The following is a 26,736-nucleotide window of genomic DNA, read 5'->3' as shown; positions in this document are numbered from 1 at the left end:
TCTGTTGCCAAGTTCCTTCTTTTTTTTGAAGAAGTAAATTAGCAGCTACATCAACCTATTATGGAAAACTTGAAACAAATTCTATCTAAGTTTTGCAGCTTGTTTAATGTATTCTTAAGCAGAGAGCTAGAGCAGGGATGTCACAGTATGTGTGTTTGATGGCATGATAACCACCCAAAGAACATTGAGGTAACCACAGTGTCACAGTTTCAAATTGTAATATAAAGTAAATGCACTGTTATAAGTCAGTGGAATTCATCAGCATTTCCACGTATATGCCCTCACCCTTGCAATCATAAGACCCATTATTTCCTGAATATTAAGAGCAGAATTCACAGAATTGTACGTTCAGCTGGGAAATGGATTGGCATGGCTTGCAATTATCCTAATTGCCACTGTAGCACTGATAATTCAGTATACCAGTTTGTCACAATTTGTTATTTGATTCATGTCTCAAGGATTCAAAACTTTAGAAATAAAAGGTGTCAGCAAAATTATCTCTGCTTAATTATCTCTGCTGAAATATATGTAGCCCATGGAGCTTCTTCCAAGAGCTGTTTGACTGCTGCCTAATTATGGTTACTTCTAATTTAGGCATGCTCTGTTATTTCAGTTTTGTTAAACAAGTGTGCAAGCATAATCAAGCAACACATAGCATTAACTAGTGTTATTTCTATTATGTGAAATACCATGTTATTCCGCTAACATGTGTGTCAGGGTGGCAGAAAATGTTAATGGCATATTATCAAGCAATTGTTTTTTTTTTTTTTTTTAAGATATTTTTTAGGCCTTTTTCAGCTTTATTGGACAGTATATAGTATAGAGAGACAGGAAGAATGGGAGCGAGAGAGAAGGGAAGACATGCGACAAATGTCGGACGGTCGGATTCGAACCGCCGACGTCGCGGCTCGCAATGAGCATGCGGTCAGTGCTCTACAGGCTGCGCCACCCCGACACCCCATCAAGCAATTGTTAAACTATTCCATGACATTCCTAGTCTAAAGATCTGCTGCATTTCTGCAGAGCTGTTTGTTAGTTTGGCTGATAAAAAGGCTAGATTGAAAATAGATAAGAAATAAAAGTTCAGATCTCTATGATTAGGCTGCGTTCTGAACATCACAATGCCTATTTATTTTACTGCATCAACAACAAATCTCATGTTACCTCAAGCAAACTTCTGTTGTGTCCGTCACATAGCCTGTAGGCCATAATATTATCGTCAGGCTAAACATATCATTTCCTTTAAAGCTGTTATCGGAATACTAATGCAGCTCTGATATTAATGTGCATCCTTATGTTTTTGCACTCATTGACAATGAAAGAAATTAGGATGGATTAATATGGACAAGTTTAACAGGACTGTTTTGTAAGGCTTGTGTGAATTAGTAAGTACTGTGGGCAAATCTGTGTCCAATCTTTTGTGCCTTGTAGGGTGGGATCTTATCCCAGTTTTGTGGTGTGTAGCATGGTGTAGAAGTGCACCCCCAGGAAAGGACACAAATCTATTACCTGCAGTCCCTTTTTATCTAATGGGCGTGAGGCATCGTTTTTAAAGCCTCTGGTACAGTATGATCCAGCTTAAACTTACAACCCTCTGGCTTTAGTACAGTCACTCGAAGCGAAATGTCTTTATACACATAAGCACATGTACTTCTGAAAAGCCAATTTGTAGGTTATAAAGAAAGATTTATTTATTAAGAGCTGGCAAGCAATTTTAATAAAATACTTAAGAACAGCTAATAGATAAGCCCATGATGGAATTCTGTGTGAAATCCCCTGGAGACATTGCATAGGTAACTTTGCTTGGGGACTAGCGTACATTATTAAATCATTTGTTCTGCACTTCCCAAGATTTCCATCTCCAAACCATCAAACTAGCCTATGTTTTATTGCAGGAAAGTATCACTTTATTAATATAATACATGTCATGAAAGTCATCGGGCAGCGTACCACTCAATCCAAGCTTTATTCAAATCAGGTTAAATTGAATAAAGTATCAGATTTTTTCCAGTGGCGCTCCTCTATGAATATGAATCTCTCACTGCTGATAAAACTATGAGTTGAAAGTCACATATATCTGCTCCTGTGAATTGTAAATGGGGCTCATGGATCTTTAAGCATTCACTCCCCTCCCCGTATTGTAGGCTGAGTTGTAGTAACCAAAGCCAGTCCGAGCCTGCAGTGAAATTCAGAAATTCCCTGGCAGCCAGGATTATCACGAAGCAAGTCAGGGCAGGGGTTTCCACACTGGGCTTCTGAAGGCGGGAGGGGTGGAGGAGTGGAGGAGTGGAGAGCTCCGGGAGATGGAGGGGTGGAGAGGCAGGCGTCGGTAGCCGTGACTCAAACTCCCACTCCTGCCCTTCGGAAAATAAGGAAAGAATGGGGAGGGGGGCGGGGGCAGTAGGATTGACAGATGCGCAGGATTTACCCGGGAAGTTCACCGAATAGGAGGGAGACTTTTGCGTCCCGAACACACCGCTGAGCTGTTAGCTTGGAGTCATGGCTGGAGTATGGGCTTAACTACATCAGTGGCAGAATTAGTTGTCACCCCTTGTCTCTGTCATAACCACTTGAGAATAAAAAGAAAACAACTAAACAAATGCTGGATTCCTTGATCCATCCAAATCAAAGCAATGGTCCAATTAGACTAGCCAGCACTTCAGCAGAGGCTGCTGATGAGCTGTGGACTATTCAGAGAAGACAGGACAGTAGTTCAGCTGTGAAGTTAATCACAAGTTTCACAGCACATGTATTTTGCCTCAGATATCACTTTTGACAGTCACTCCTACTTGAGATATTCTGCGCTATTTACTTTTAAATCCCTCAATTTCTAGGGTTGTGTGAAAACTCGTCGTTCATAAGTTTAATGTCACATTGCTCATGGGAAAAAGAGATAAAAAGCCCAAATACAAATTCAGTGTTTTAAGCGTTTGCAAGTTATTCTCCTAGTGACGCTTTCGGTGCACTTTTTCAGACTGCATCCAACAGAAACAATATCATCAAAAGAACTTGACAGGCTCTCCCGCTACTTCACTGGAGGGTTTTAGCCAACAATGCAAGTCTTATCTGATGAAAGTGCAGGCTGACTGTGTGAAAATTAAACAGTATCAGAGTGAATATCACAAAATGCAGCTCATCCAAAAATTCTGTCAAAATGATTTTACACTTTTCTTATTTTAGGGGGGCATTGTTAGGCTGCCCAGTTAGTCTGTCTTCAGGCAAGGTTGTTGGATAGGAGGCAGAAAGGAAAGGGCTGATGGGTTGTTTCACATAATAAGCAGAAATGTATCACTGTTTGTACAATATAACGTAACATTAGTTGTTAGTCTGTTCAGCTCATCTTCACCAGTCTTTCTGTGCCTGTCTATATTTTACTGTCACATTTATTATCTACAGTCTCTTACTCTTCCTGCGACTCACTTTATATCTTTCATTTTTTAATTTTCTTTCTGCAGCTTACGTGTGCTTCACCCCACTGTATTGGAATGAAATTCCCTCAGTAAATATTGCTAAAGGGTTACATGCAACTGTTAATGTTCTAAAACAAGCATGCATTTTAAATGAATGTTCGGTGTAATTATAATAATTATTACTGTAAAATGCATTTCATAAACAGCTTGTGAATTAGATTTTCTGTGTATGATTTCTCTCTCTCTCTCTCTCCCTCTCTCTCCCTCCCTCTCTCTCTCTCTCTCTCTCTCTCTCTCTCTCTCTCTCCCTCTCTCCCTCTCTCCCTCTCTCCCTCGCTCTCTCTCTCTCTCTCTCTCTCTTTTTAGCGGTATATAATTACGACACCAGAGGAGAACAGGAGCTCTGTCTACAGGTGGGGGACACTGTGCATATACTGGAGACGTTTGAAGGTGAGTCTCAACCTCAAGCAAGCCCAAGCACGTCAGTGTGTTTCCACTCAGAACAAGCTGCAACAAGTCCAGGCACAAAACATGCCACATTCTGGGCCTATTCTGTAATATTTAACCCAGAGCTGCAGTGGTACCTTGGGTGTGTTTTTTTATTTTATTCAATAACTGTGCTGCTGATGGCCCCACCTTTCTCCCCCTATCTTTCCATCTCTCTGTCATTTACTCAGGGTGGTACAGAGGCTACACACTACGGAACAAATCACAAAAGGTGCGGTCAGAAATTTAACACCCCTCTCACTTCTGTTAATATGTAAAAAATGATTTCCAGCTGTGGTTTTCTCTGCTCTCTCCCGTAGGGAATTTTCCCAGCTTCCTACATTCACCTGAAGGAGGCTAAAGTAGAAGGGACAGGGTAAGTCAGCACCACAACCCAGTTTTTACCCTGCATTAAATTGGCTGACTCCCCGAATCCCTGTACGAACAGTTAAAAGTTCAAAAAAGGCTAGGTGTGCTGCACTTGCAGCTTTACTTTTGAACATTCATGGAAAGTTCATAAATCAAGGAATGCTCTCCTAGTCATGTTGTAAAAAATATTGATCCAGGGAAGGGCTGCTTGTAGAAAATGTACTTAACCCCAGGTAAATCTTGCAGACTATTTGTTTCGTGTACCAGGCTGTGATTGTGTGTCAGGACAGTTTAGGTGGTCCTAACACTTTCCTGCTCGCTCTATTCTCCCAATTACCCCTTGAAGCCAGCATGAGATTGTTATCCCAGCGGATCTTCCCCTGGTACAGGAGCTGGGTGCCACCCTCAGGGAATGGGCACAGATATGGCACAAGCTGTACGTGGTAAGTGGACAGCTCTTGCATTTGTTTCCCTTTTACTTTTTGTTTTTTGTTCCCCATTTTATTTATTCTGTGCATTAAATTAACGCATTATGTATTATGCCAGCAACCGAGTCACATCATAAACATAAAAAGAGGCCTAAAAAGAAAGGGATAAGATATCCTAGTCCAAATTTCAGCACAAAACATGTTGGATATCGTGTTTGTGTGTCTTTGTGACAGAGCAACAAGACCACCCAGTTCCGGAATGTTCAGCAGATGGCTCACTGCCTGATAGAGTATCGATCACAGATCGTGTCCGGGACACTGCCAAAAGATGACCTGGTGGAGCTCAAGAAGAAAGTCACCGCAAAAATTGATTATGGAAACCGGTGCGAGACTTCACATTCCTTTTATATTGTCCTTAAGATACTTCAGATTTGTACCTTGTCCTATGTACGTAATATTTCTTTAGCAAAGAAGCTATCTTTGATATTTTTGTGCGATTCTTCTTGTATGAAAATTACATTATTTAAGAGCCGCTGTCGGGGCTGAATAACACTGGCTTTTGTGAAGGATTCTGGGTCTGGACTTGGTGGTACGGGATGAAGCTGGGAACACGTTGGATCCGGATTTTACCAGCACAGTCAGTCTGTTCCGGGCTCACGAGACAGCGTCCCGCAGTGTTGATGAAAGGATACAGGAAGAGAAGGTGAAGGCAGTGGTCATTGGTGTCTGTCCTTGCATTTGTAGTCTGCCATGTTCCCTCTAGTCCCCAGGCCAGTAGCTGTTACACTGCCCCTGCCAGTTGATTTAGAGCCCCTTTAGAGTCAACCTCCCTGCCGTTTATTGAGATTGAATGATAAGGCTTTGTTTCTTATGGGTTTCGATTTTTCTTAAGGTGGAGTAACCCAATCTGGCCACCTTTAAAATAGATTTTTTATTTAGAAAAAAGCTTCCAAAACCTTCAAGAACTGAAAATGACTTGCACTGGTTATAAGAGTGTGATATATAGCTCTAAAATGTGACACTACAGTGCTCTGCCTGTGTGAGACATGAAAAGCGCCCAATCAAGACTCTCATCAACAGAGGCATTTATTAGTTTGAAGGGCAGCGTAAGTGGAGACTTATTATTGGGTTCTCTATCATCACTATGGAAATTGCATTTATATTTCTGTAAATGGCTGTGTCTGTTAGCTACTCAGGTTTTGTATACATATTGCATTCAATGTCAGTTTATCACTTGGAAATTAAATATCAATGGTGCTCTCATTATCAGTACATTTTCAAAAATGTGAAATATATTATGACTATTTCAAAGTAATATTCTTAAACAAGTGCAGAACCAACACAAGCTCCTCGTGTTTAAAGCCGATTCCCACAGCCAACCTTTGGTTCCTTAAGTCTTATTTCCTTTTGTACTAACTAGTCAGCTTTATGAATGTACAGCAGTGGACGGTCATGAAAGAAAACATTTATGCACCAGCTTTTCCAGTTTACCCATGCCATTCTGTAACATTTTGGATATTGCGTGCATAATATGTAAAACCAGTTTTAAATGTATTGACCACATCAACACCTGCAGAGTGTTCCCCAAAAATGTAAGTAGTAGGCCAAAGAGAAAATGTAGCCATCCAGGGGGATTCAGATGATGTAGCTAAAATATCACAGAGTTTCATGCACGGCACCTTTCATGGCTTGAAGTGGCTCCACTTTTAGAAACACCGCGACTGGTGATCAATACATGTGTTAGCTAGCAGGGCGACAACCAACCTATTTCACATCCGACCAAAAAATTCAAAAAGTAGGCTAATGAAAAAAATTACCTCCGGAGGATAACAAGGGCATTTTCTTCTACATAACTAGGTACAGAGTGGACAGCACAATTCTTTTAAATGGTATCTGATCTCCAGTAACAAACTATTGTTTCTTGTGGGAGCTGGCTTAATGGTATGGGCTGTAATAGTGAGCTATTTTTAGTATATTGATGAGTAGCAAATTATTTTATTTGGAGCATCTTTGAGAGAGACCGGCAAAGGTGTGTGTGCAAACGCCAGCAACAAGCGAAGGAGAATAAACTGGAACATGACACCACTGTATTTTGAATAAAAATTAGTCGTTCAATTTTGTATTAGTCACCATAATTCATCCCACCAATCTTCAACATTTTATTATTCTTAAACCTAAGCCCTTTGACTTCCCAGTCCATGTCAAGGGACACCAATGCTGTACTAAGCTCCTCTCGGAGACTGGGAACTGATGTTGTGTCAATTTGAACTGATTTATTTATTAGGGCATGGGCTTCTTCCTCCTCTGGAGGGTCTCTGTGAGGCTGGCATTGGGGCTCTCTGGGCCTGCTTGTGAGGCTGACTGGGTCCTAACTGACTGGTGTGGAGGCTGACTGATCCGCCTCTACAAAACCAAATACCACTCCAATATGATATTTCGTCATTCATATTCTTCACATTAATTTAGGACACAAATAGAATCACTCAGGTCTTTCTAAATAAAATACCCTATTGGTAAAATCATAATTAAGCACCAATCAAATTTAGAGCATGTTTGCCAATTCATAGTCACTGATGAGACAAACTAACTATTAATGTTTCTGTTAAGTCGCCTAAATAATATGCACACTTCACATTTCATAACGTAAAACTATAGGCTACATAAATTGTATTTGAAATTTTCTGCGGCGCACGCTTGTGTTCACTAAATTACCAAAAATGCGATTGATATGAATTCAATAACTTTACGTTGTTCAACGCCGAATCCAATGGAGACAAACAGTGGATACAGTGGTTTCTCCTGTTCGCTTATAGCCTAAAAGGCGAAGTGGCTTCACAGCATAACCGGGTAAACGCTGATAGAACTTAATGTGTTAACTAGCTAGCTAATATGTGAAATGTACGACAAACTCACCGCTGATTGTGATTAGGTGACTACGTTACATCGCATTCGCAGAGAAAATGATGAGCTGTAAGCGCAGAGAGCACCAGTAGGCGCTTTCCTTTCACCCAAGAGAGCACATAAATTAACGCTACATTGATACATGAAGCTAGCACAAAGCAGTTGGCAGCGGACAATATTATTATAATTACAGATATCACTATATATATTTAAAGATACAATTATGTTTTATAGAGTAGTCGGCCAGCTACACGTGAGTAGTCGGCCATTTAGCCGGCAGCCGGCGCTTGGCGCTTGGGAAACACTGCACCTGCCCCCAGGTCCCTGGCAGAACCCTCTATTAGCCACCTTATTGAAGTGGGACGGCTCGTGGAAACACTGTAATGAACTCTATCACCCATGAACTGCCCTGCAAGGTCACTGAGAACTGAGAACAAACTTGCTTGTTTATTATCGCTCTCAACCTTACCACAGAGCCGGCTCCAAAACTTGGAGATGAGGAGACAGTCCCTCTTCAGCACGGTCCACACCTACAGTCTCTTCATGAACCTGAAGAACTTTGTGTGCAACATCGGAGAGGACGCCGAGCTTCTCATGTCCCTCTATGACCCTGACCAGTCCGAGTTCATCAGGTCAGAGGTCGCCTCCTGTTTCCTTCATGGTTACAGCCGCCTAGAGAACCATAAAGGCTTACCTACGAATGTGGTAGATGTGATTGTGAAATGCTGAAACTAAAAAAAGTGCCATGTTGCATGTGATATAAATGATTTAAAAGTTGGCATGCATATTGTGACAGAGGAATTGGTGGTTGCCAGCCCAAGTTTGACAATGTGGCACATTGCAGTGAGAACTTCCTGGTACGATGGGACAGCAGGGGTATGCCTAAAGAAATCGAGAAGCTCAACAACCTGCCTGCACTCTTTACGGTAAAAGAAACATGATTTGTGCTTTTTTAGTACTTCCTTCTGCTTTGAGCATCACTGTCTACTTTTAATTAGTCTGCTGACACGTTTACTGAAAACATTGCGCATATTTTTACTTCCTCCTAATTTTATGAACTTCCCCTTCCCAGTTATTTTGGTTGTTTGTCATTAATATCAGTAAATCCACCTAGAACTATGAATGGTATAGTTTACTGTTATTGCAGTACCTTTCCATCACAGCAGTGGTGGCTTGGGAACTGGGCCTGTTATGCAGTGGTTGCAGGTTTAGTTCCCAGGTTGGGCATTACCGTCGTTCCCCTATGCAAGGTATTCATCTGGAATATTGTTTGGAATGTGAACTTTGCATGTCGCCCTCACCAAATAGTGTCTGCTCAGCAAGTAAAGTGTGCAATAATAATATGTAGCAGTCATGCATATAGTAGCACAGCCAATCAGATATTTTTTGTGGTCAAAGTCATCTCTTCTCCTTGTCCTCCATTCTTCCTCCTGCTCTAGGATCTGAGCAGCAGCGATCTGATCCGGCCGCGGGTGTTCCTGGTGTGCCAGATAATCCGGGTGGGATGTATGGAGCTGAAGGAGGGCAGAAAACACACGGGCGGTTTGAGGAGACCCTTCGGAGTGGCGGGTGAGGGTTTGGAATCTGCAGTGCAGTGCAGTGCAGTGCTGCACCCGTGAGAGGGGTCGGAGTTCCGCTCTGACACGGCGACAGCGTCGAGTCACAGTTATCTCTACAACGGAGACCGACGGTACAGACAACACGGCTTCGGTAGTTTTCCAGGAAGTGGTTCGCTAAACAGTTTTAAATCATTCTAATTTATGTCGCCTCTTACCGTTATCTCCCTTGAATCGCGCCATAAGTTTGCAACGATATTGTCTGGCAAATCCCTCGCAGTGAAACTATAAATAATGAACGGATTGAGAGTGAATAAACAAATTTAGAATAGAATCCCGCCGCTAAACTGTCTCTGCCGACCCGTGAAAGCACAAACCCCCTGTGCCCTGTAAAAGAAATGACTGGAAAGGTAATTAATTGCTCCCGTGTTTGGGAGGCGGATTGCATTTCTTTGCTGGGTGAGGAGTGGTCATTACTTGTGCCACCTGCACAGAGAATAAATGGGCTGAATCGAAGAGAGGGGAAGAGAGCAGGGCTCACCCCTCCCCCCGCCTCCACCTCATCTCCATTTCTTCTCTCGCTCTCTCGCTTTCTCTCACCCTAGGTGCAACTGCGTTGACATGTTTTATTCGCATGAAATACAATCCAGTAAATACTGCTGAAGCATACAAATTTCTGACAGAAAAACATACCGGAATGATCTAAAATAAGCACAACATTAGCATTCATATGTGTAGTTAAAGCAGGGGAAACTGGTTTCAAGGACTACTGTATGGGAATTTAGTATCCTTTTTTTCTTACTGGTGTATCAGTTACTGCCTCTTTGTCTCTCACTCTTTCTATTGCCCTCTCACTCTCTCTATCCCTCTCTCAATGCAATTACATTCAAAGTATTTTATTGCATGAAGTGCACACGAGTGGATTCTGCCAAAGCAGACATTTGTGGCAGAAAAACATACAGTAATAACATGAAAAGTACGACACATAGATTCATATGTGATTACTTGTAAAAAAAGAAAACAATGGGTACAGCATTCTTGGATCTATCTTATCCAGAAAGGGGCAGTGTGGGTTCAGACTTTTGTACCAATCAAGCATTTACACACAGATCAACGACTAGAGTCTTTGCTAAACACCTGGATTAGTATAATCAGGTAGGCAACTGCTTGGTTGGAACAAAAGCCTGCACCCGCACCGGCACTTTCTGGATACGGTTGAGGATCCCTGGGCTACAGTCTGTAAATAACCCTTGTCCTTTTAGACCGGTTTGTCAGTCACCAGTGTCTGTCTTGCGCTCGCTCTCTCTCTCACTCAGCCTTGCAGAGAATGAACTCTGAAAGGTAGAAAACAAACGGGGGGAAAAGCTTTTGTCCCCCGAGGCTGGATATCCCCTGGTATCCGGGCCCAAGGTCGTGCGTGTCATTTGAGAAATCGGCGCTTTTGTCTTTTAGCCATCTCCTGTCCCCCACCTCACAGTCCCTGGCAGCCGGCATGACACGGCCCGTAACAACAGCTGGCACACAAAGGGCATTGTGGGTCCTCTGTTTCTCAATTACAGCCGTGGGCCCTGGTTTGAGAGAGCCGTGGCTGGGAAACGCGACACCGCGGACTATCAGCGCGTCAAACGGTGGCCTAGCTCTGCGCTCCGGGCCGGTGTTAACAATTTTAACTGCCGACCCCTTTCAGGGGAGGTCACAGTGCCATCTCATTCCTGCTGTTTTCTCTCTGCAGTAATGGATATCACAGACATCGCTCACGGGAAATCGGACGACGAGGACAAACAGCACTTCATCCCCTTTCAGCAGTGAGTCACGTGACCAGGTTGCCGGTCAAGCCAGTGGGACTGGAGAGGGGCTGCGAATCGCACGTCTCCTCCGTAGTTTGGCCGCCGCGAGAAGTGTACTCAGCTTCAGGCCATTGCAGAACTGCCAGTTTTTCCGCTTTTAGCGAGATGTGCGGTACGGACATTCCAGTTGGGCCACATTTCAGGGACATACTTCCTGTGAACCTCATCTCAGTGTTTTATGATGTGAACATAAATGCAGTACCTAGGATTATGCCTGACAGAAAAATGTTTCTAGCTTGAGGACACATTGAGGTCTGCATGCAAAGAGGAAAATGGTCACAGTCTATCTTATATGTCTAGCTGGGAGAAGCAGCTCAATCTTTTGAAATAGTTTGAGTATTTGTCTTTTTCATGGAGTGCAATCCTTGGTTCCACACCTCCTTTTCCTTCTCATTCCTTCTCTGGTCTGCGTATTTTTCTTTCACATCCTTCTGTGCTTTTCATTCTGCTCCCATTTTATGCCAATTTTTTCCAGTTCCACTCTTTCCCCTACATCACTTTCTATCTTCCACTCTTTTGCTTGCGATTTTCCCATTCTAACCACTCACTCCTCCCTCCACCTCTCATTTTTTTTCCATTCCTTTCTCGCTCTCCATTTCATTTCGCTTTCCTTCAGTTTCAATTTAAATGCTTTATTGGCATGACATATTTTACAGTGCTGTGCCGGATCCTCTCCCCTCCTCTTTCTATCTCTCTCGACCTCTACCTCGCTCATTCTACCTGTTCCCCTCTTTCTCTCTCAGAATTGCAATGGAGACTTATATTCGTCAGAGGCAGCTGATCATGTCCCCGCTGATCCCGTCTAGGGTCATCGGGGAGAACGAGCCACTCACTGCCGTCTTCAACAAGGTCATCGCCACCCGGGAGGTCAACCACAAAGGCCAAGGTGAGGATAGGGCCGGAGCAGACCGCGGGCTTGCCCTGACTGCCTCGCTGCGAGCTGAATGGCGATGCTCTGAATGAGGCTTTCTGATGAGCGCACATATCTATCTGCCCACTGTCATGTCCATGTTCTTAGCATGGTGGTGTAGTGGTTAGCACTGTTGTTAACTGGGTTCTTATTTCGAATACTGGCCTGCCAGATCCTCTCTGCATGGAGACTGCATTTCTCCCCACGTTCACGTGGGTTTACTCTGGGTGCTCCGGTTTCCTCCCACACTCAAAGACGATGCATGTTAGGTCATGTGTGCTCCTGTTGCCCTTGAGCAAGGCACTGTTTGGGCCAAACATAGAAGACAAATTGCCCCACTGGTTTAATAAAGTACATCTTCCTTTCTTTCTTTGATTATCAGTTTGTTTTCATGCTTGCTGTTCCCATATCTGCTCTCCTGTCTGACCACGCCTGCAGGACTGTTTGTGACTCTGAAGCTGCTCCCAGGAGATCTGGCCCAGGTCCAGAAGGACTACCCCCACTTTGTGGACCGCAGCACGGCCATCGTCAGGAAGATGGGCTTCCCCGAGATCATCCTTCCAGGTTTTTTTTGATCATGGAGATTATGGAGTGTGTTTCTTGTTACTCTGGCAGAACTCTGTTGCCCGCGGAGATGGAGAAGCTCGTGCAGCAGATGGTCAGAATCCGGGCGCCATGTGAACAGGAGGGCCTGTTGGTGTGTGTCTTCCTGCAGGAAACGTCAGAAATGACATATACGTGACGCTGCTGCAGGGGGAGTTCGACCGAGGAAAGAAGAAGACTCCAAAAAACGTGGAGGTGATGATGAGTGTGCTGAATGATGAAGGCACACCCATGGAGGTAATAAATTGAGTTAAGCTTGCTGTAAATGGCTTTAATCAAGTTAAATGAAAATAAATCAACCTCTCACCCCATGAAATACTGTCTGCTCTTGTAGCAAAAGTTCTCTTGTAATATGTGGAAATTGTATCCTTTGATAATTCTTTCACCCTTTTGCAAAAATCTTACTGATAGTCTCCCCTTCAATTAGCATTTTTTCAACCAGACAAATGTGCTTTAGTTGAGTAGATAAGATGTTTATCACAATGTTGGGATGGCGGAACACTCCGCTAAAGAAAGCTGCATATCTGGCAAAAAAATCTAATTCTTATCAGCAAAGTTTTGTAATGTGATTGTCCGCCCTCCTCCTTTGAAAGCTCTGATAAAGATTTACATGGGACTGAAGTGTAAACACCATATTTATCATGTTCCCAAACCTGATCCCTCCCTGTTGCAGAAAGCAATATTCCCTGGAGCTGGCTATGACGGAATCACGGAGTACAAGTCCGTCATCTACTACCAGGTCAAACAGCCCTGCTGGAACGAAACAGTCAAGGTACAAACCTGTTCCACTGGGCTTTCAGGGACAAGTCTGCCGTCTGTTCCTGAAACACCGTTTTATAATTGATAAACCCATTTTAAAATGGGGGAGCATATAGTCATGAAATAAAATGGAATTTAAAATCCACTCTTTTCTAGATTGTGTTAATCTTTTTCATCTGTTTCGTGCTGTCATGTGTTCCAGTGCATTGCGCAGCTCAGGCATTTAGTAGGTGCTCTTATCCAGAACGACTTGGACAGCATTACTTTATTTATTTATTTATTTATTTATTTATTTATTTTACACACAATCAATTTATATAGCCGGATATTTACTGAAGCAATTCAGATTAAGTACCTTGCTGGAGGCTAAAACGGCAGCGCTGCACCTGGGAATTGATTCCACAGCCTTGGATTTGCAAGCCCGGATCCCTAACCATTATGCTACACTGCTGGCTGAGTGCATCTCTGTGACCCTCGCTTTTTCTCAGTTTGCCCTTCCTGTCTCCATCTCCGCCTCTCCCTGACTCACCCGGCCTCTTTGCTGTCCCCTGCCGCTCAGGTGGCCATTCCCATCGAAGACGTGTGTCGCTGCCACCTCAGGTTGATGTTCCGCCACAGGTCTTCCCAGGACTGTGAGTTTCCCCCCCGCCGCCCTGGTGTCCTAGTGCCTTCACCTCTACAGTCCTCATGGAACCGCCGACCGCCCTGACGCTCCCTTGTGTCTTCCAGCCAGGGACAAATCGGAGAAGCCCTTCGGCATGGCGTTCGTGCGGCTGATGAAGTCTGACGGGACCACACTGCGGGACGGGAAACACGACCTGATCGTCTACAAGGTGATCGGGCGAGGCGGCGAGGCGGCTGGGTCCGCCTAGCGTGCTTCAGCAGCCAGAAATGAGAGATGAGAGAGAGCATCAAAGCTGGGAGAAATCAAAAGCAGATAAATCGTCTTTGTCTTGCACCCTGCTGTCATGCTAACAGCGCTGGCTAATGCACTTTGCAATCCTGGCTGTGTAGACTGGCGTGTGGTGTGCTGAAACTAAATGTCTTGAATTTCTGTGAAAATCCTACTGCTTGAATGGCGAATATAATCTCTTAAAAGATTTGTGAGCTTTGTGTAGTAAGGAAATGCAGTATATCATGTTTAGAATGGGCAAAAACATAGGCCTATTACTCACTACTGCATGCTTTTCTTTTCTGCAAGTTTTTATTTTCAATAAAAGTTGATAGGCGAGAAATATCTCATTAGCTGTGTCTCCCGCATTTATTTGTCTTACCTCCGTGTATTTCAGGTTGATGCCAAGAAGACGGAGGATGCTAAAACATATCTGACTATGCCTGGGTCATGGGCAGAGGTTCAGGAGAAGGAGAAACAGACGGGGAAGGCTTTCCACAATTCGGCCGTGATCCCTGTAACCAAGGACAGCTTTCAGATCGGCACTCTCACCTGCTCCACAAAGCTCACTCAGAACGGTAAACTCCTGGCTCACCCCTTGTGCATATATATCAGGGGTGCACAACGAGGGCCAATCCGTTTCAGGACTTTGTGCCAACTTCTGGTCTTCATTATTTGATTGACTCAATATCTTATCTGACGTGTGTGAGTACTGGCTACAGCTGCAGACTGCAGGTGTATCAAGTACAGGCTTGAACCAGGGTAATTTTTTGAGCTGTCAGCAAATTAAAAACAAGGCAATTGGTTGGAACAAAAACCAGTCTGCAGACCACCCCTGGAGAACCGGAGTTGTGCACCCCTGATATATGTATACCCAGTGCACCTGCAGTTCACATGCACCATACACCTGTACTTCACTTGCATGGATATAAAATGCCCAAATGTGGGTCAAACTTCAGCACGTGCGCATATACCTAGACACATACACATGCACGCACACACATGCCACAAATACAGGCCTGCTCATGCAGATGCACATATACGTAATCACGCATGCACACATGCATGCATTGATGCATACACGCTCACACATGTACACACGTGCCCTGGCATGCATGCACGGATGCTTGTACAAACAAACACAACCCTGCATGTGCACTTGCTCATGCACATGCACATGCACATGCACCTGCACAAACACATGTGGTGGTCACACAAACAGCATGTGACTGCGCACTCTTCGACAGTCACTTGCATGTCGACTGCTTTCAAACGCACGGTTCACAATGGCTTGTCATTTATTTGATGTGCTGCATTGTTCCTCCCTTAATTGAGACAATGTGAACACGTGTGAACACGTGTAAGGCAAACATGCTTAGATCTATTGTTTAGTTCCAATGTAAACTGTAATAAAGCACGCTGGGACAAGCCAGCAGGGACAAGCGTGGGCATTAAATTGCTCTGTGACGGTACAGTCTGAGGAACGCTCTTTGCTGACGCAGGGTTTCTGACAGTTTGATGCTCTTGTTGTGTGTGACAGTGGATCTCCTGGGCTTGCTGAACTGGAGATCCAACCCAGGAGATCTGGAGCAGAACCTGCAGCGACTGATGGAAGTGGAGGGAGGGGAGATCGTCAAGGTGAGGCAGGAGTTGGGTAGGAGGGTTGAGTCAGGATTGCCAGTCGTCGGGGTCTGATTCCATGTCTGTCAGGCGAGACGAGGAAGGCCGGAAACAAGCCCTATGTAAATATGCGAACGCAGACCCGCCGAGCTATGCAAAAAGTCAATTTCACGCGTCCTTGCGTCTAAAATGTGTCACCTGAAATTCTTAAGGGAACACGAGCGTGCCCTGCAGTGTCAAGCTTCACAGCGAGGGGCGCTATAACAGGCAGCAACAGGGTGAAGCCGTCATCTTTGATTTGTGCTTTTTTCCGCTCAGTCTTTCACAACTGTCCTGGATCGCCCCCTTCAGGTTTATCACCCCACAGGGACATGAGAACGCACGTTGAGTATATACAACCAGGTTGTGCGTTTGCAGTGGGTCGCCTGGTCTTGTCATTTGTGCCTGTGTACTAACGTGTGGTATGTTTTAGGCCTGTGGGTATTTGAATCAGGTATGTGTCCCAGTTTCCTGTGCTGAGCTGTACTCAACCCTCTTACTTGTATGGTCCAGTTCCTTCAGGACACCCTAGACGCCCTCTTCAGCATCATGATGGAGACCTCTGAAAAGGAGACGTATGACACCCTGGTCTTCAATGCCCTGGTAAGTCCTCCAGCGCTAGGAGAAAGAATACTGTACGACAGAACCATAGCGGCAGACTCCATCAGAAAATATGGCAGGGTGTTTGTTGTTCGTGTCACAGATTCTGTGATTTTTTTTTTGCAGTTCTGTGACTTTCCCTGTTTTTTTTTGCCATTTCTGCAATTTCCCCAGGTTTTTAGTGTTTTCCATATTTTTTTGGCAGCTTTGGATAGGAGCTGTCAACCTGAACATAGCCTACAGTGTGGTTTTTAAAGGCCGAAGGATTTTAACCACATTGGTGGGGAGAAATGTGTGAGAAATGCATAGAGATTCGGGAACACATTGAGTTCAAGCTTCCTGTTCTTGTCAGCTGCTGCTATCAAATGTTTGATGGCCCCTGTCAACAGCTTGACGTGGACGCTCCTTCTTCCATGACATATACAGGATTACACTTTCCAAAAAGTCATACACTCAGCGATCACTTTATTAGGTAGACCTATACACCTATACAGCTTGTTAATGCAAATATTTTATTAGCCAATCATGTGGCAGCAAGTTGAGAGGTTCAGCTGTTTTTCAGACCAAATGTCAGAATGGGGAAGAAATATGATCTAAGTGACTTTGACCGTGGAATGATTATTGGTGTCAGATGATTTGAGTGTCTCAGAAACCGCTGATCCCTTTGAATTGTCTCTAGAGTTTGCAGAGGATGGTGTGAAAAACAAAAAAAACATCCAGTGAGCCGCAGTTCTGCGGCCAGAAATGCGTTGTTAATGAGAGAGGTCAGGGGAGATGGGCCAGACTTGTCAAAGCTAGGTGACAGTAATGCCAATAACCACACTTTACAACAGTGGAATGCAGAACAGCATATCTGAACACACAACGCATCAAACCTCTAACTGGATAGGCTACAGCCGCAGAAGACTTAATGAGTCTAAAAAATAATAAAGTGCTCACTGCATGTGTACAATGCATTTAAGTCTATTCTTTGTGTTGTGCAAATCTGATGATGTGATTGAATCTTTACAAACAACAATATTCATTAAAATCAATGACATTTATTTCTAAGATAATTTAACCACAAATTCTGGTTGAATTCTAGCCTATGAGAAACCCTAAGAGTAAGTCCAGATATGTTTCAGATGCACTGTAAATCTTTTGCTCAGTTTTGGCAGGAAGGTCATGTGAAGGGCGCTTATGCTGCCTACATTCACACCTGCACCTGTTGCCCTTCTGACAGGTGTTCATCATCTCACTGATTGGCGACATCAAGTTTCAGCACTTCAACCCAGTACTGGAGACGTACATTAGCAAGCACTTCAGCGCCACACTGGCGTACACGTGAGTCTCCTATCCCTGCTCTTCTCAGACGGAAGAGCTTCTCTCGTCAGAGAGACGGTACCCTCCCTCCCCCCTCACTCAATTTCCCGGTCTCCCACTTCCACCCACTTTGCTTCTAAAGATTCCTTCCTTTCAAGTTCAAATGCTTTATTGGCATGGAATAAAACACAGGAATTGTTGCCAAAGTACTTACATTTGCAGTACACAATATAAAGGCTGTGCAACATTTCAGTGGATTCCTTTCATGAAATAATGCTCTAAAACAACAATATTTCAGGGTGGGCAGGATGTGAATTTTCAAGTACTTTCTTTTCAGGTAACGAGTGGCCTTTTTTCTCTGGCCGGTACACTGTGGTCACGGTCCCTTAGGCTATAACAGACAGCTGTGTTCTTGGCTTCCAGCGAAATGCAGCTCCTGTACTCCCTAAGGAGAATGGGCAGTGTTTTTGATGCGTATCGCATTAGGAAAAGTTGGGTAGGTCAGAGTGACTGTTTGGAGGAAGTTTCCTCCCGCGTGACGGCACTCGTCCCGTGCGCTGCCCCGCTGAAGTTGACAGTGTGGGCTCTGCTTGTCCTCTGTACATCAGATGATTTTTCACACGGTCAGGTATTCCGCCATTCTACACTGTCTATTTAATGCCCAGTATGAGTTTGATTTTTAAATCCTGTCTCTCTCTCTCTCTTTTCTCTCCTTTGCAGTTTTCAGTTTTAAAATAAACCGGCCTTATTGTCATGACAGATAGCACTTATGCTGCCAAGCATCCGTTGATATAAATAAGTGCGAGAAAAGAGAATGATATGAAAAATAAGACCTTTCTTTCTCTCTATGTTTCTTTGTCAATCACACGCTGTCTTTTCCTCCCATCAGGAAGTTGACCAAGGTGCTAAATTACTATGTGGGGCACGCAGAAGAATCCACTCTGACGGAGAGGCTGTATTCTGCACTCAAAGCCCTTAAGTACCTCTTCAGGTTTATAGTCCAATCCCGGGTTCTGTATTGAGGTCAGTGCTCTTTGTGCCTCTTACAGCATGCTTGGCTCCTTATTCATGCATGGTCCACGAGAGCTCTTTTAAAGTGTTCCCGACCTCCCGTTTTTCAGATTCTATGGAAACAGTGAGGACGGTGACGCGTTCTTTAACTCCATAAGGACGCTCTTTCCTGTCTTCAACACTTTGATGGACAGGACCGCTGGACGAAGGGGTCAAGATCAAAGTGAGCCGGGGCTTCTACGGAAAGGAGGGGGGGGCGGTAAGGCGGGGAAGCGTGGAACTGTGGGAGAAAAGCCCAGAGGATTTCTGAACCGTGATTGGATGGAAGCTATTTTTAGAGCTTCTCTTCATAACAGGTTATTTCGTGTTGCCTTGACCTTCATTGTCACTCAATGATTTATGGAGTCGTCTTTCTGTTACAGGGAGCAATTCTGAAATACCTCCCCACCATCATCAACGACATCCAGCATGTGTTCGATCCTGTGGAGCTCAGGTATGCTGCCCATGGGCTCTAGAGGAACCATAGCTCCCACATTTCAGATGCTGTTCTGTTGTTCTCTTGTTCTGCAGTTTATTCATGTTTTTGCTTTCGGTCGTTCACCTGCTCCTCTCCTCTCATTCTCTGCCATTTTCCAGTGTTCTTTTGACCAAGTTCATCGAGAGCATCCCTGACTCTCAGCTTGTGAGACAGAAGCTGGGCTGCATGTGCAAGTTGGTAGAGAGTGACCTTTTCAAGCAGCCAGGTGGGCAATTAAGAATTGAGTCACCCCTTCCCTGACCCCCGTCACAATGCCCTCCCATCTGCTAAATTTTCTGATTTTGAGGGTTTTTTATGGATGCTCAGCTCGCGTGCAGCAAGTTCAGGCGAATACAGGCTGCAAAGGTGACAGGTGGCCTCCACGATCATGTTGGAGCTTTTTCCCATGAATAGAAATCTGTTGGCGTCTTTGTTTCTTGAAAGTTACAGTTCACACAGTTGATTGAAATGCTATAACCTTTTGCTTGTCAATATGATGTACTATCCAGGTTTAACATGTTGAATTGATATCTGATATTATTGTACCTGATAGCACAATTTAAAAAAAGATAATAACAATAGTGTTGGTCGTGTGACCTAAACTGAAAAGTGTTAACCACACTTATTGTTTCTGGATTATGATGCTAATGATGATAACCATTGAAGGACACTTACTTATGTGGGCAGCAAATGTGTTTCTTCGGATGCAGAGTACTTCATATTTAATTGGTTTCGGGTGTGATATGATGTTGTTATCGGAGCCAACTTTATTACAACTTGATATGACAACTGGGTGTCATTAAAGGAATACACCAACATTTTGGGAAATTGGGAAACTTTTTTTCCGACTTACCCAGACTTAGGCGAGATTTCATTTTCATTTTTTGTGCATTCACTGGCTCGGTTTCCATGTTAGCATAACGTCTTAGCTTAGCATAAAGACTTTAAGCCTATAGGAGTCAGTCACCTACCTCCTTCAAAGTGAAGAAATACACTTTACAGCAATTCTGAACATCTTGTCTAAGTCTGGGTCTAACTTGGAAAAAAGGTATATTTCCCAAAATGTTGGTGTATTCCTTTAAATTAATTCTGTTAAAGCTCCACCAGTGATTTCACACATGAACAAGGCAGGATGTTGGTGTTTCATCATAAACCTAAGTGATTCGCAAAAACAAAACTTGCCAAGTGCTGTAGCTTCTGAATATACTTCCCAAACTATTCTGATGCCCTTCTTGCATTTCCTCAGAATTATGGCTTTCTTTTATGCTTCCATGCTTTATCATAAATCCATTGTATCCAATGGAGTCGGTGTCAGCCAGCAGGTCAATAATATTGCTCTCAAAATTGCTTTAGAAAGTCTGGAACTTCTAAATGGAGCAGCACAGCTCTTATGTACTCTGATGAAAGAGTGCAGCACACTATAATTTTCACACAAGGTTTCACTGGTTGCACTTACCTGCACCTCAGTGCACCGTGAACAATGCGGTGTAAGTACTCTCACACTGTTGCAGTAATCACTTGGGTGCCTGCTTCAGTAATGACTACCACTCTTTGGGTTTTTGTTATATGCGAACTGTCTGGAAACTTACAAATTGCGAAGAAACTGCTTTGCTAGAGAGAAAAGTCCCCGATTGGCTCATCAAGTTTTTGCATGACATAACATGAAATAAGCTTCGCGGTGTAATCACGACATCCAACCCACATAAAAAATGCATTTGTGATTCTCATTGCCTCGGGCGTATCCTCCTCAGCTGTTGTATGTTGAATCACAGCTAAACTAATTGTCTCCAACCAGACTGTCGTGATGTTCTTCTGCCCCTGCTCACCGATCAGCTGAGTGGTCAGCTGGATGACCACTCCAACAAGCCTGACTATGAGGCCTGTGTCCAGCTGCTCAGCACTGTGCTGGACAACCTGGATCGCAAGGATGTGGTTAGTTTCACTGTGGCATGCACCACAGCCTATATATATATATATATATATATATATATATATATATATATATATATATATACAAAGTACTGTGCAAAAGTCTTAGGCACCTGTATAACATTCTGTACAGATATGATTCCTTCCAAAATAATTCAATGAAATTCAATGGTCCTAAATAAACGTACTATACATTTTACATTACATTTTCGTAATTTGGCAGATAGTTAAAAACTGAATCAAATCAATATTTTTTGTGATCACCCTTTGGCGTTAAAGCTGCATCACTTCTCTGAGGTATAGAACTGCAGGACAGCGTTGGCTAAGACAATCAGCAGGGTGGTTGTTCCAAGCATGTTGGAGAACTTGCCACAGTTCTTCTGCAGACTTTGGTTGGCTCCTTGCTTCTGATCTCAGACAGACTTTGTAGTCAAAGTAGTCAATTGCTTACAGTAATATGTTACTTTTTTAAATTAAATACAAAAATGTCTCTGTAAAATTAAATATTTTGGAAAATGAATATTTGGAAATCTCAAATGTGTTCTATAATACTAACACACACAAAAAATAAACACCTATATAATAAAGTCTAGGGTGCATAAGACTTCTGCACAGTACTGTATATATTCTATATACACACCATCTAAACTTCCCTATAAACTGGAGTGTATTACTCTGAAAATGTGCGTAATGAAAATGAAAACATTTTTCATGACATTCAGTAGTGTTTTATTTGAATTATGTGGGTGTATGCTATTTGCCTATTTGTAGATTAAGTCCTACAGTCTTTCCGGTGCGTAGCAGGTTTTACTCCTTACAGTGGAACCTTGCCGTTATGTGACATTGCCAAGCATATTAATAGAATAGATCTGTCATAATGAACCAATTTTTAAATACTTGGGCAGATTGGGTTTACTAACCAGTGCCAGTTTTTCTTTGTCATACCTTCCGTTTGGTTATTTAGGCCTGTGTCTCTCTCTGCCCAGGGCCCCACCAGAGGTCATGTGCAGCTGATCATGGAGCGACTCCTTCGCCGTGTCAACCGGACTGTCATCAGCATGAGCCGGAGCTCTCCTCTCATCGTACGATAACGGACAGATTCACTGATTCAAAGTCACAGTTGTCTTAACACCGTGTCCATTCCGGAAAGTGCATCCAGCTTGTCTCTTTAGTGCCCTATCTAGACACGGGGAAGGCGTGGGTTACGGTTGCCGTGTTGTGTTTCGATCTGTGTGACTTCCGGAAGGTTCTGTATAATGGACAGGCTCTCTCCTTTGGCAGGGTCACTATCTGGCCTGTATGACAGCAGTTCTGAAGCAGATGGACAACGCGCACTACACTCACTATATCAGCACCTTCAAAACCAGACAGGACATCATTGTAAGTCGCGCGGCGTTGCCCTTCCCATGACCACCGTTAATCTGCGCAATCACAGACAGAGAAATCATCCCTCGGCCCAGGGCAATGCCATATCTCATTGAGCCTGTCTCTCTGATAAATTCATCATAGATGTGACACTGGCTGCAAATGACAGCATTTTCACTGATGCAATTTGTCAGTCTCTGTCATGTCAGTGTATATTTCAGCAGATATATAAACACTTGAAAAATTATGACTGTAAATCTTGACATTTCTGACATGTAATGTGGTTATAGAACATATATAGATTTTTATATGCAGTGCCCTCTATAATGTTTGGGACAAAGACCCATCATTTATTTATTTGCCTCTGTACTCCACAATTGAGATTTGTAATTTAAAAAAATCGCATGTGGTTAAAGTGCACAGAATACCCTTTATTACAATCTGAGCACTTTAACCACATGTTCATTGTGCGATTCTAAATCAAAAATTGTGGCAGATCAGAGGCATAACATAACATTTTAATACTTTTTATCCAAAGCGACTTATAGGTGATTAAAATACACAGGGCACAGTGCCCCCTGGAACAATGCAGGATTAAGGGCCTTGCTTAAGGGCCCAACCGCTGTGTGGCTCTTATTACGCATACACTGGAGATTGATCCACCAGCCTTGCAGGTCCCAGTCATGTACCTTAACCGCAATGCTACAGGCTGCCATAACGGGTCTTTGTCCTAAACATTATGGCGGGAACTGTATATACACATCACCTTCCTGACTGTTCTTTGACCAGTCTGGCCATTCTGTACCTCACTCATGAACAAGGCATTTCTGCCAGCAGAACTGCTGCTCACTGGATGTTTTTAGTTTTTTGCATCATTCTCTGCAAGAGACTGTTGTGTGTGAAAATCCCAGGGGATCAGCAGTTTCTTAGATACTCAAACCACCCTGTCCTGCACCAACAACCATTCCACAGTCAAAGAACGCTTGGATCACATTTCTCCCCATTCTGATGGTTGATGTGAACATTAACTGAAGCTCCTGACCCATATCTGCATGATTTTATGCATTGCACTGCTGCCACATGATTGGCTGATCAGATAATTGCATGAGTAAGTAGGTGTATGGGTGTTCCTTATGAAGTGCTCAGTGAGTCTATATATACAGTATACACACACACACACACACACACACACACAATATACATAAAACATTTGGTTTTGAATCAAAGTTACAAAGTGAAACTGCAGCTCATACAGTATGGAGGCAAGCAGCAAGAGCCATGTGCGCACACACACACACCTCAAATATCTTGGTCTCTCCCTCTCTCCCTCCATCTCTCTCAATCTCTCTTTTCTCTCTGCCCCCTCTCCTCCCTGCAGGACTTCCTGATGGAGACATTCATCATGTTTAAGGACCTGATGGGGAACGTTTTTCCCTCCGATTGGATGATCATGAACCTCCTGCAGATGCAAGTGTTCCTGCGGGCCATCAACCAGTACTCTGATGTCCTCAACAAGTATTTCCTGGACCAGGCACATTTTCAGCTGGAGGTCATTGTCTAGTATGCAATGAAGGTTAAAACCATGAATCTTGGCATGTCCACTTTTACTCAGTGTGTTCTTGTTCCCTCTTGCCCCACCAGTTGTGGAACAAGTACTTCCACCTTACTGTGGCGTTCCTCACCCACAAGTCATTGCTACTGGAATCCTTCTCCCAAGAGAAACGCAACAAGATCCTCAACAAGTAAGGATATTCCAAAGATAGTATGTCATGACACTTGTCGCAGCAGTCCCAACAGAGTATGTTCCAGAATCCATTCTTTGGGATCTACTGATCTAATGAGAAATGGGACCTGGCATTGCTATTTTGTTGGTTTAATTGTAGAAACGATACTCAGCTATTAAAGCTGTGTATTATAAGAAGTAGACCTGATTATATGTTTATGTCTGGCCGTATGGGCGGTATCAGTTTGTGGTCTTTTTCACAGATACGGAGACATGAGAAAGGCCATTGGCTTTAGGATCCGGGACATGTGGTACAACCTTGGTAAGAAACTCCTGCTTGTATATAAGTATATATTGAAACAGGGTGGATAGACTGACAACTGTCTCATTTCCAAAGCTGTTATCTGCCAGCATGTCATCAATTAAAATAAAAAAGGCTGTTATCCCTAAGGGGCAGTCGTAGCTGGCCAAGGCATAAAACGGCTTAATAACTGGATAGACAATTAGTACGTAGTATGTCACACCACATCGAACACCAAAATACAAACCCACAATCAATAAAAAGGCCCACAGGAAATTATGCTCCAGGCATGATTCATGGAGAGTGGGAGCCTCTGATAAAGTGACTATGTGTGTGTGAGGGGATTCAGTGGCAGGGGGAGGCTGGAGCTACAGTTTCAGCCTCAGCTCTAAAGTGACCTTCTGCTGGTTGGTGTTACATCGTGGTCAGCAGAGATACTGACCACGGGCAGATTTCAAAGGATGGATGAAGTGTATGGACATGATCAGTATTAGCAGCGAGAGTGTAAAGGAACTATTTCGGGCTGTACAGCATGTGTTCTGATCTTTATGATATAGCCCAATCATTTACACCCTTACAAATTGGTTATGGTAATTGTCCTGGTTGTGATTATGCTATGAAAGATTTAAAAAAAAAAATTTTATGTACATATTTTTCACAAATAAAAATGATCCACTGTTGAACGGATGACGGAGTGTAGGTCCATGCCACAGTAGATCTGGAGTGAGTGGACTTCTCCTCTCTTCCGTTCCCCAGGGCCTCATAAGATGAAGTTCATCCCGTCCATGGTGGGGCCCATTCTGGACGCCACCCTGGTTCCAGAGCCGGACCTGAGGAAAGCCATCATCCCCATCTTCTTCGACATGATGCAGTGCGAGCACAACTTCAGCCCCAACCACACCTTTCAGATGGTGAGCTCTCCGACATTATCTGCACAGGCAGTACACAGTGCTTCTTATTTACAGTCAACAGTAGCGCAAGGCCGCTTCCAAACAGTGTCAGAGGAAGGACAAAGCACTTTATTTTGACATATATGTGCTCACACACTCAAGCACTCACACACACACACACACACACACCTGGTTGTGCAAATGGTTAGGCCTCTGTTTTGCCATAACTGCATATGTGTGTGTTCATCTATGGATGTGTGCATTGCAGTTTGAGAATGAACTTATTACTAAGCTGGATCGCGAAGTAGAGGGAGGCAGAGGAGACGAACAGTACAAGATCCTGCTGGAGAAAACGTGAGTCTGCCACCACCCAGGTGTCTGTGTGTCCCTGTTCTGTCTCCTTCTCTCTAATTGAGATGCATCACCTTAAAGCAGAACTCCCTCATTCTAATAGTGTGTCCCAGTGTCCCTGACTATAATAGTGAATGTTTTCTTTCCCTTTGTCCCAGTGTCCCTGACTCCAATGGAGAGAGCTCTGTGTGCCAGTGTCCCTGACTCTAATAGAGGGAGCTCTGTGTCCCAGTGTCCCTGACTCTAATAGAGAGCTCTGTGTCCCAGTGTCCCTGACTCTAATAGAGAGCTCTGTGTCCTAGTGTCCCTGACTCTAATAGAGAGCTCTGTGTCCCAGTGTCCCTGACTCTAATAGAGAGCTCTGTGTCCCAGTGTCCCTGACTCTAATAGAGAACTCTGTGTCCCAGTGTCCCTGACTCTAATAGAGAGCTCTGTGTCCCAGTGTCCCTGACTCTAATAGAGAGCTCTGTGTCCCAGTGTCCCTGACTCTAATAGAGAGCTCTGTGTCCTAGTGTCCCTGACTCTAATAGAGAGCTCTGTGTGCCATGCAGGTTGCTGGAGCACTGCAGGCGTCACCGGTACCTGTTTCAGTCGGGGGAGTCCCTGGCCTTCCTGCTGAGCAGCCTATTGGAGAACCTGCTGGCCTATCGCACCATCACCCACGACGAGAGCCCGGAACACCGCATGAGCTGCACCGTCAATGTGCTGGTGAGCCCCGCCCCCTGAGCCAAGCCATTCGCTCGTTTCAGGGGAGCCATCCCCGGCTGCCTAATCTGCCCTTCATCAGATTGATCGCAGCATGTCGGTAAGTGAGGTAGACCCCTGAGTGAGCGCGCTCAGTTTGTCATCATTTGAATGCGGTTTACCGTCAGCAGGGAAGGGCTCCAATCATAAAGTCATTCCGAGTGTGTACCGGCCCTTCTCCTA

The 26,736-nt window shown here is 44.0% G+C and overlaps 1 protein-coding gene across 1 annotated transcript in view; it reads left to right on the top strand.

Moving 5' to 3' along the window:
* dock5 (dedicator of cytokinesis 5) overlaps positions 1-26,736 on the top strand; it is a 43,485-nt gene that overhangs the window by 5,793 nt on the left and 10,956 nt on the right. The window contains 34 exon segments of the mRNA XM_061259791.1: positions 3,777-3,860; positions 4,088-4,128; positions 4,217-4,272; positions 4,612-4,708; positions 4,928-5,076; positions 5,261-5,396; positions 8,069-8,226; positions 8,439-8,520; positions 9,034-9,163; positions 10,883-10,955; positions 11,741-11,883; positions 12,346-12,471; positions 12,623-12,747; positions 13,184-13,282; positions 13,829-13,901; positions 13,999-14,102; positions 14,559-14,739; positions 15,702-15,799; positions 16,334-16,423; positions 17,643-17,743; positions 18,612-18,749; positions 18,820-18,928; positions 18,930-18,956; positions 19,156-19,226; positions 19,370-19,476; positions 21,046-21,182; positions 22,166-22,261; positions 22,461-22,559; positions 23,923-24,093; positions 24,186-24,286; positions 24,531-24,589; positions 25,325-25,479; positions 25,727-25,812; positions 26,361-26,517. Of these exon segments, the coding sequence (XP_061115775.1) occupies positions 3,777-3,860; positions 4,088-4,128; positions 4,217-4,272; positions 4,612-4,708; positions 4,928-5,076; positions 5,261-5,396; positions 8,069-8,226; positions 8,439-8,520; positions 9,034-9,163; positions 10,883-10,955; positions 11,741-11,883; positions 12,346-12,471; positions 12,623-12,747; positions 13,184-13,282; positions 13,829-13,901; positions 13,999-14,102; positions 14,559-14,739; positions 15,702-15,799; positions 16,334-16,423; positions 17,643-17,743; positions 18,612-18,749; positions 18,820-18,928; positions 18,930-18,956; positions 19,156-19,226; positions 19,370-19,476; positions 21,046-21,182; positions 22,166-22,261; positions 22,461-22,559; positions 23,923-24,093; positions 24,186-24,286; positions 24,531-24,589; positions 25,325-25,479; positions 25,727-25,812; positions 26,361-26,517 (3,659 nt within the window).

The sequence above is a fragment of the Conger conger genome, chromosome 11 (assembly GCF_963514075.1).
Source record: "Conger conger chromosome 11, fConCon1.1, whole genome shotgun sequence".
In the NCBI taxonomy this organism is placed as follows: Eukaryota; Metazoa; Chordata; class Actinopteri; order Anguilliformes; family Congridae; genus Conger; species Conger conger.
This window is presented reverse-complemented; position numbering and strand designations above follow the sequence as displayed.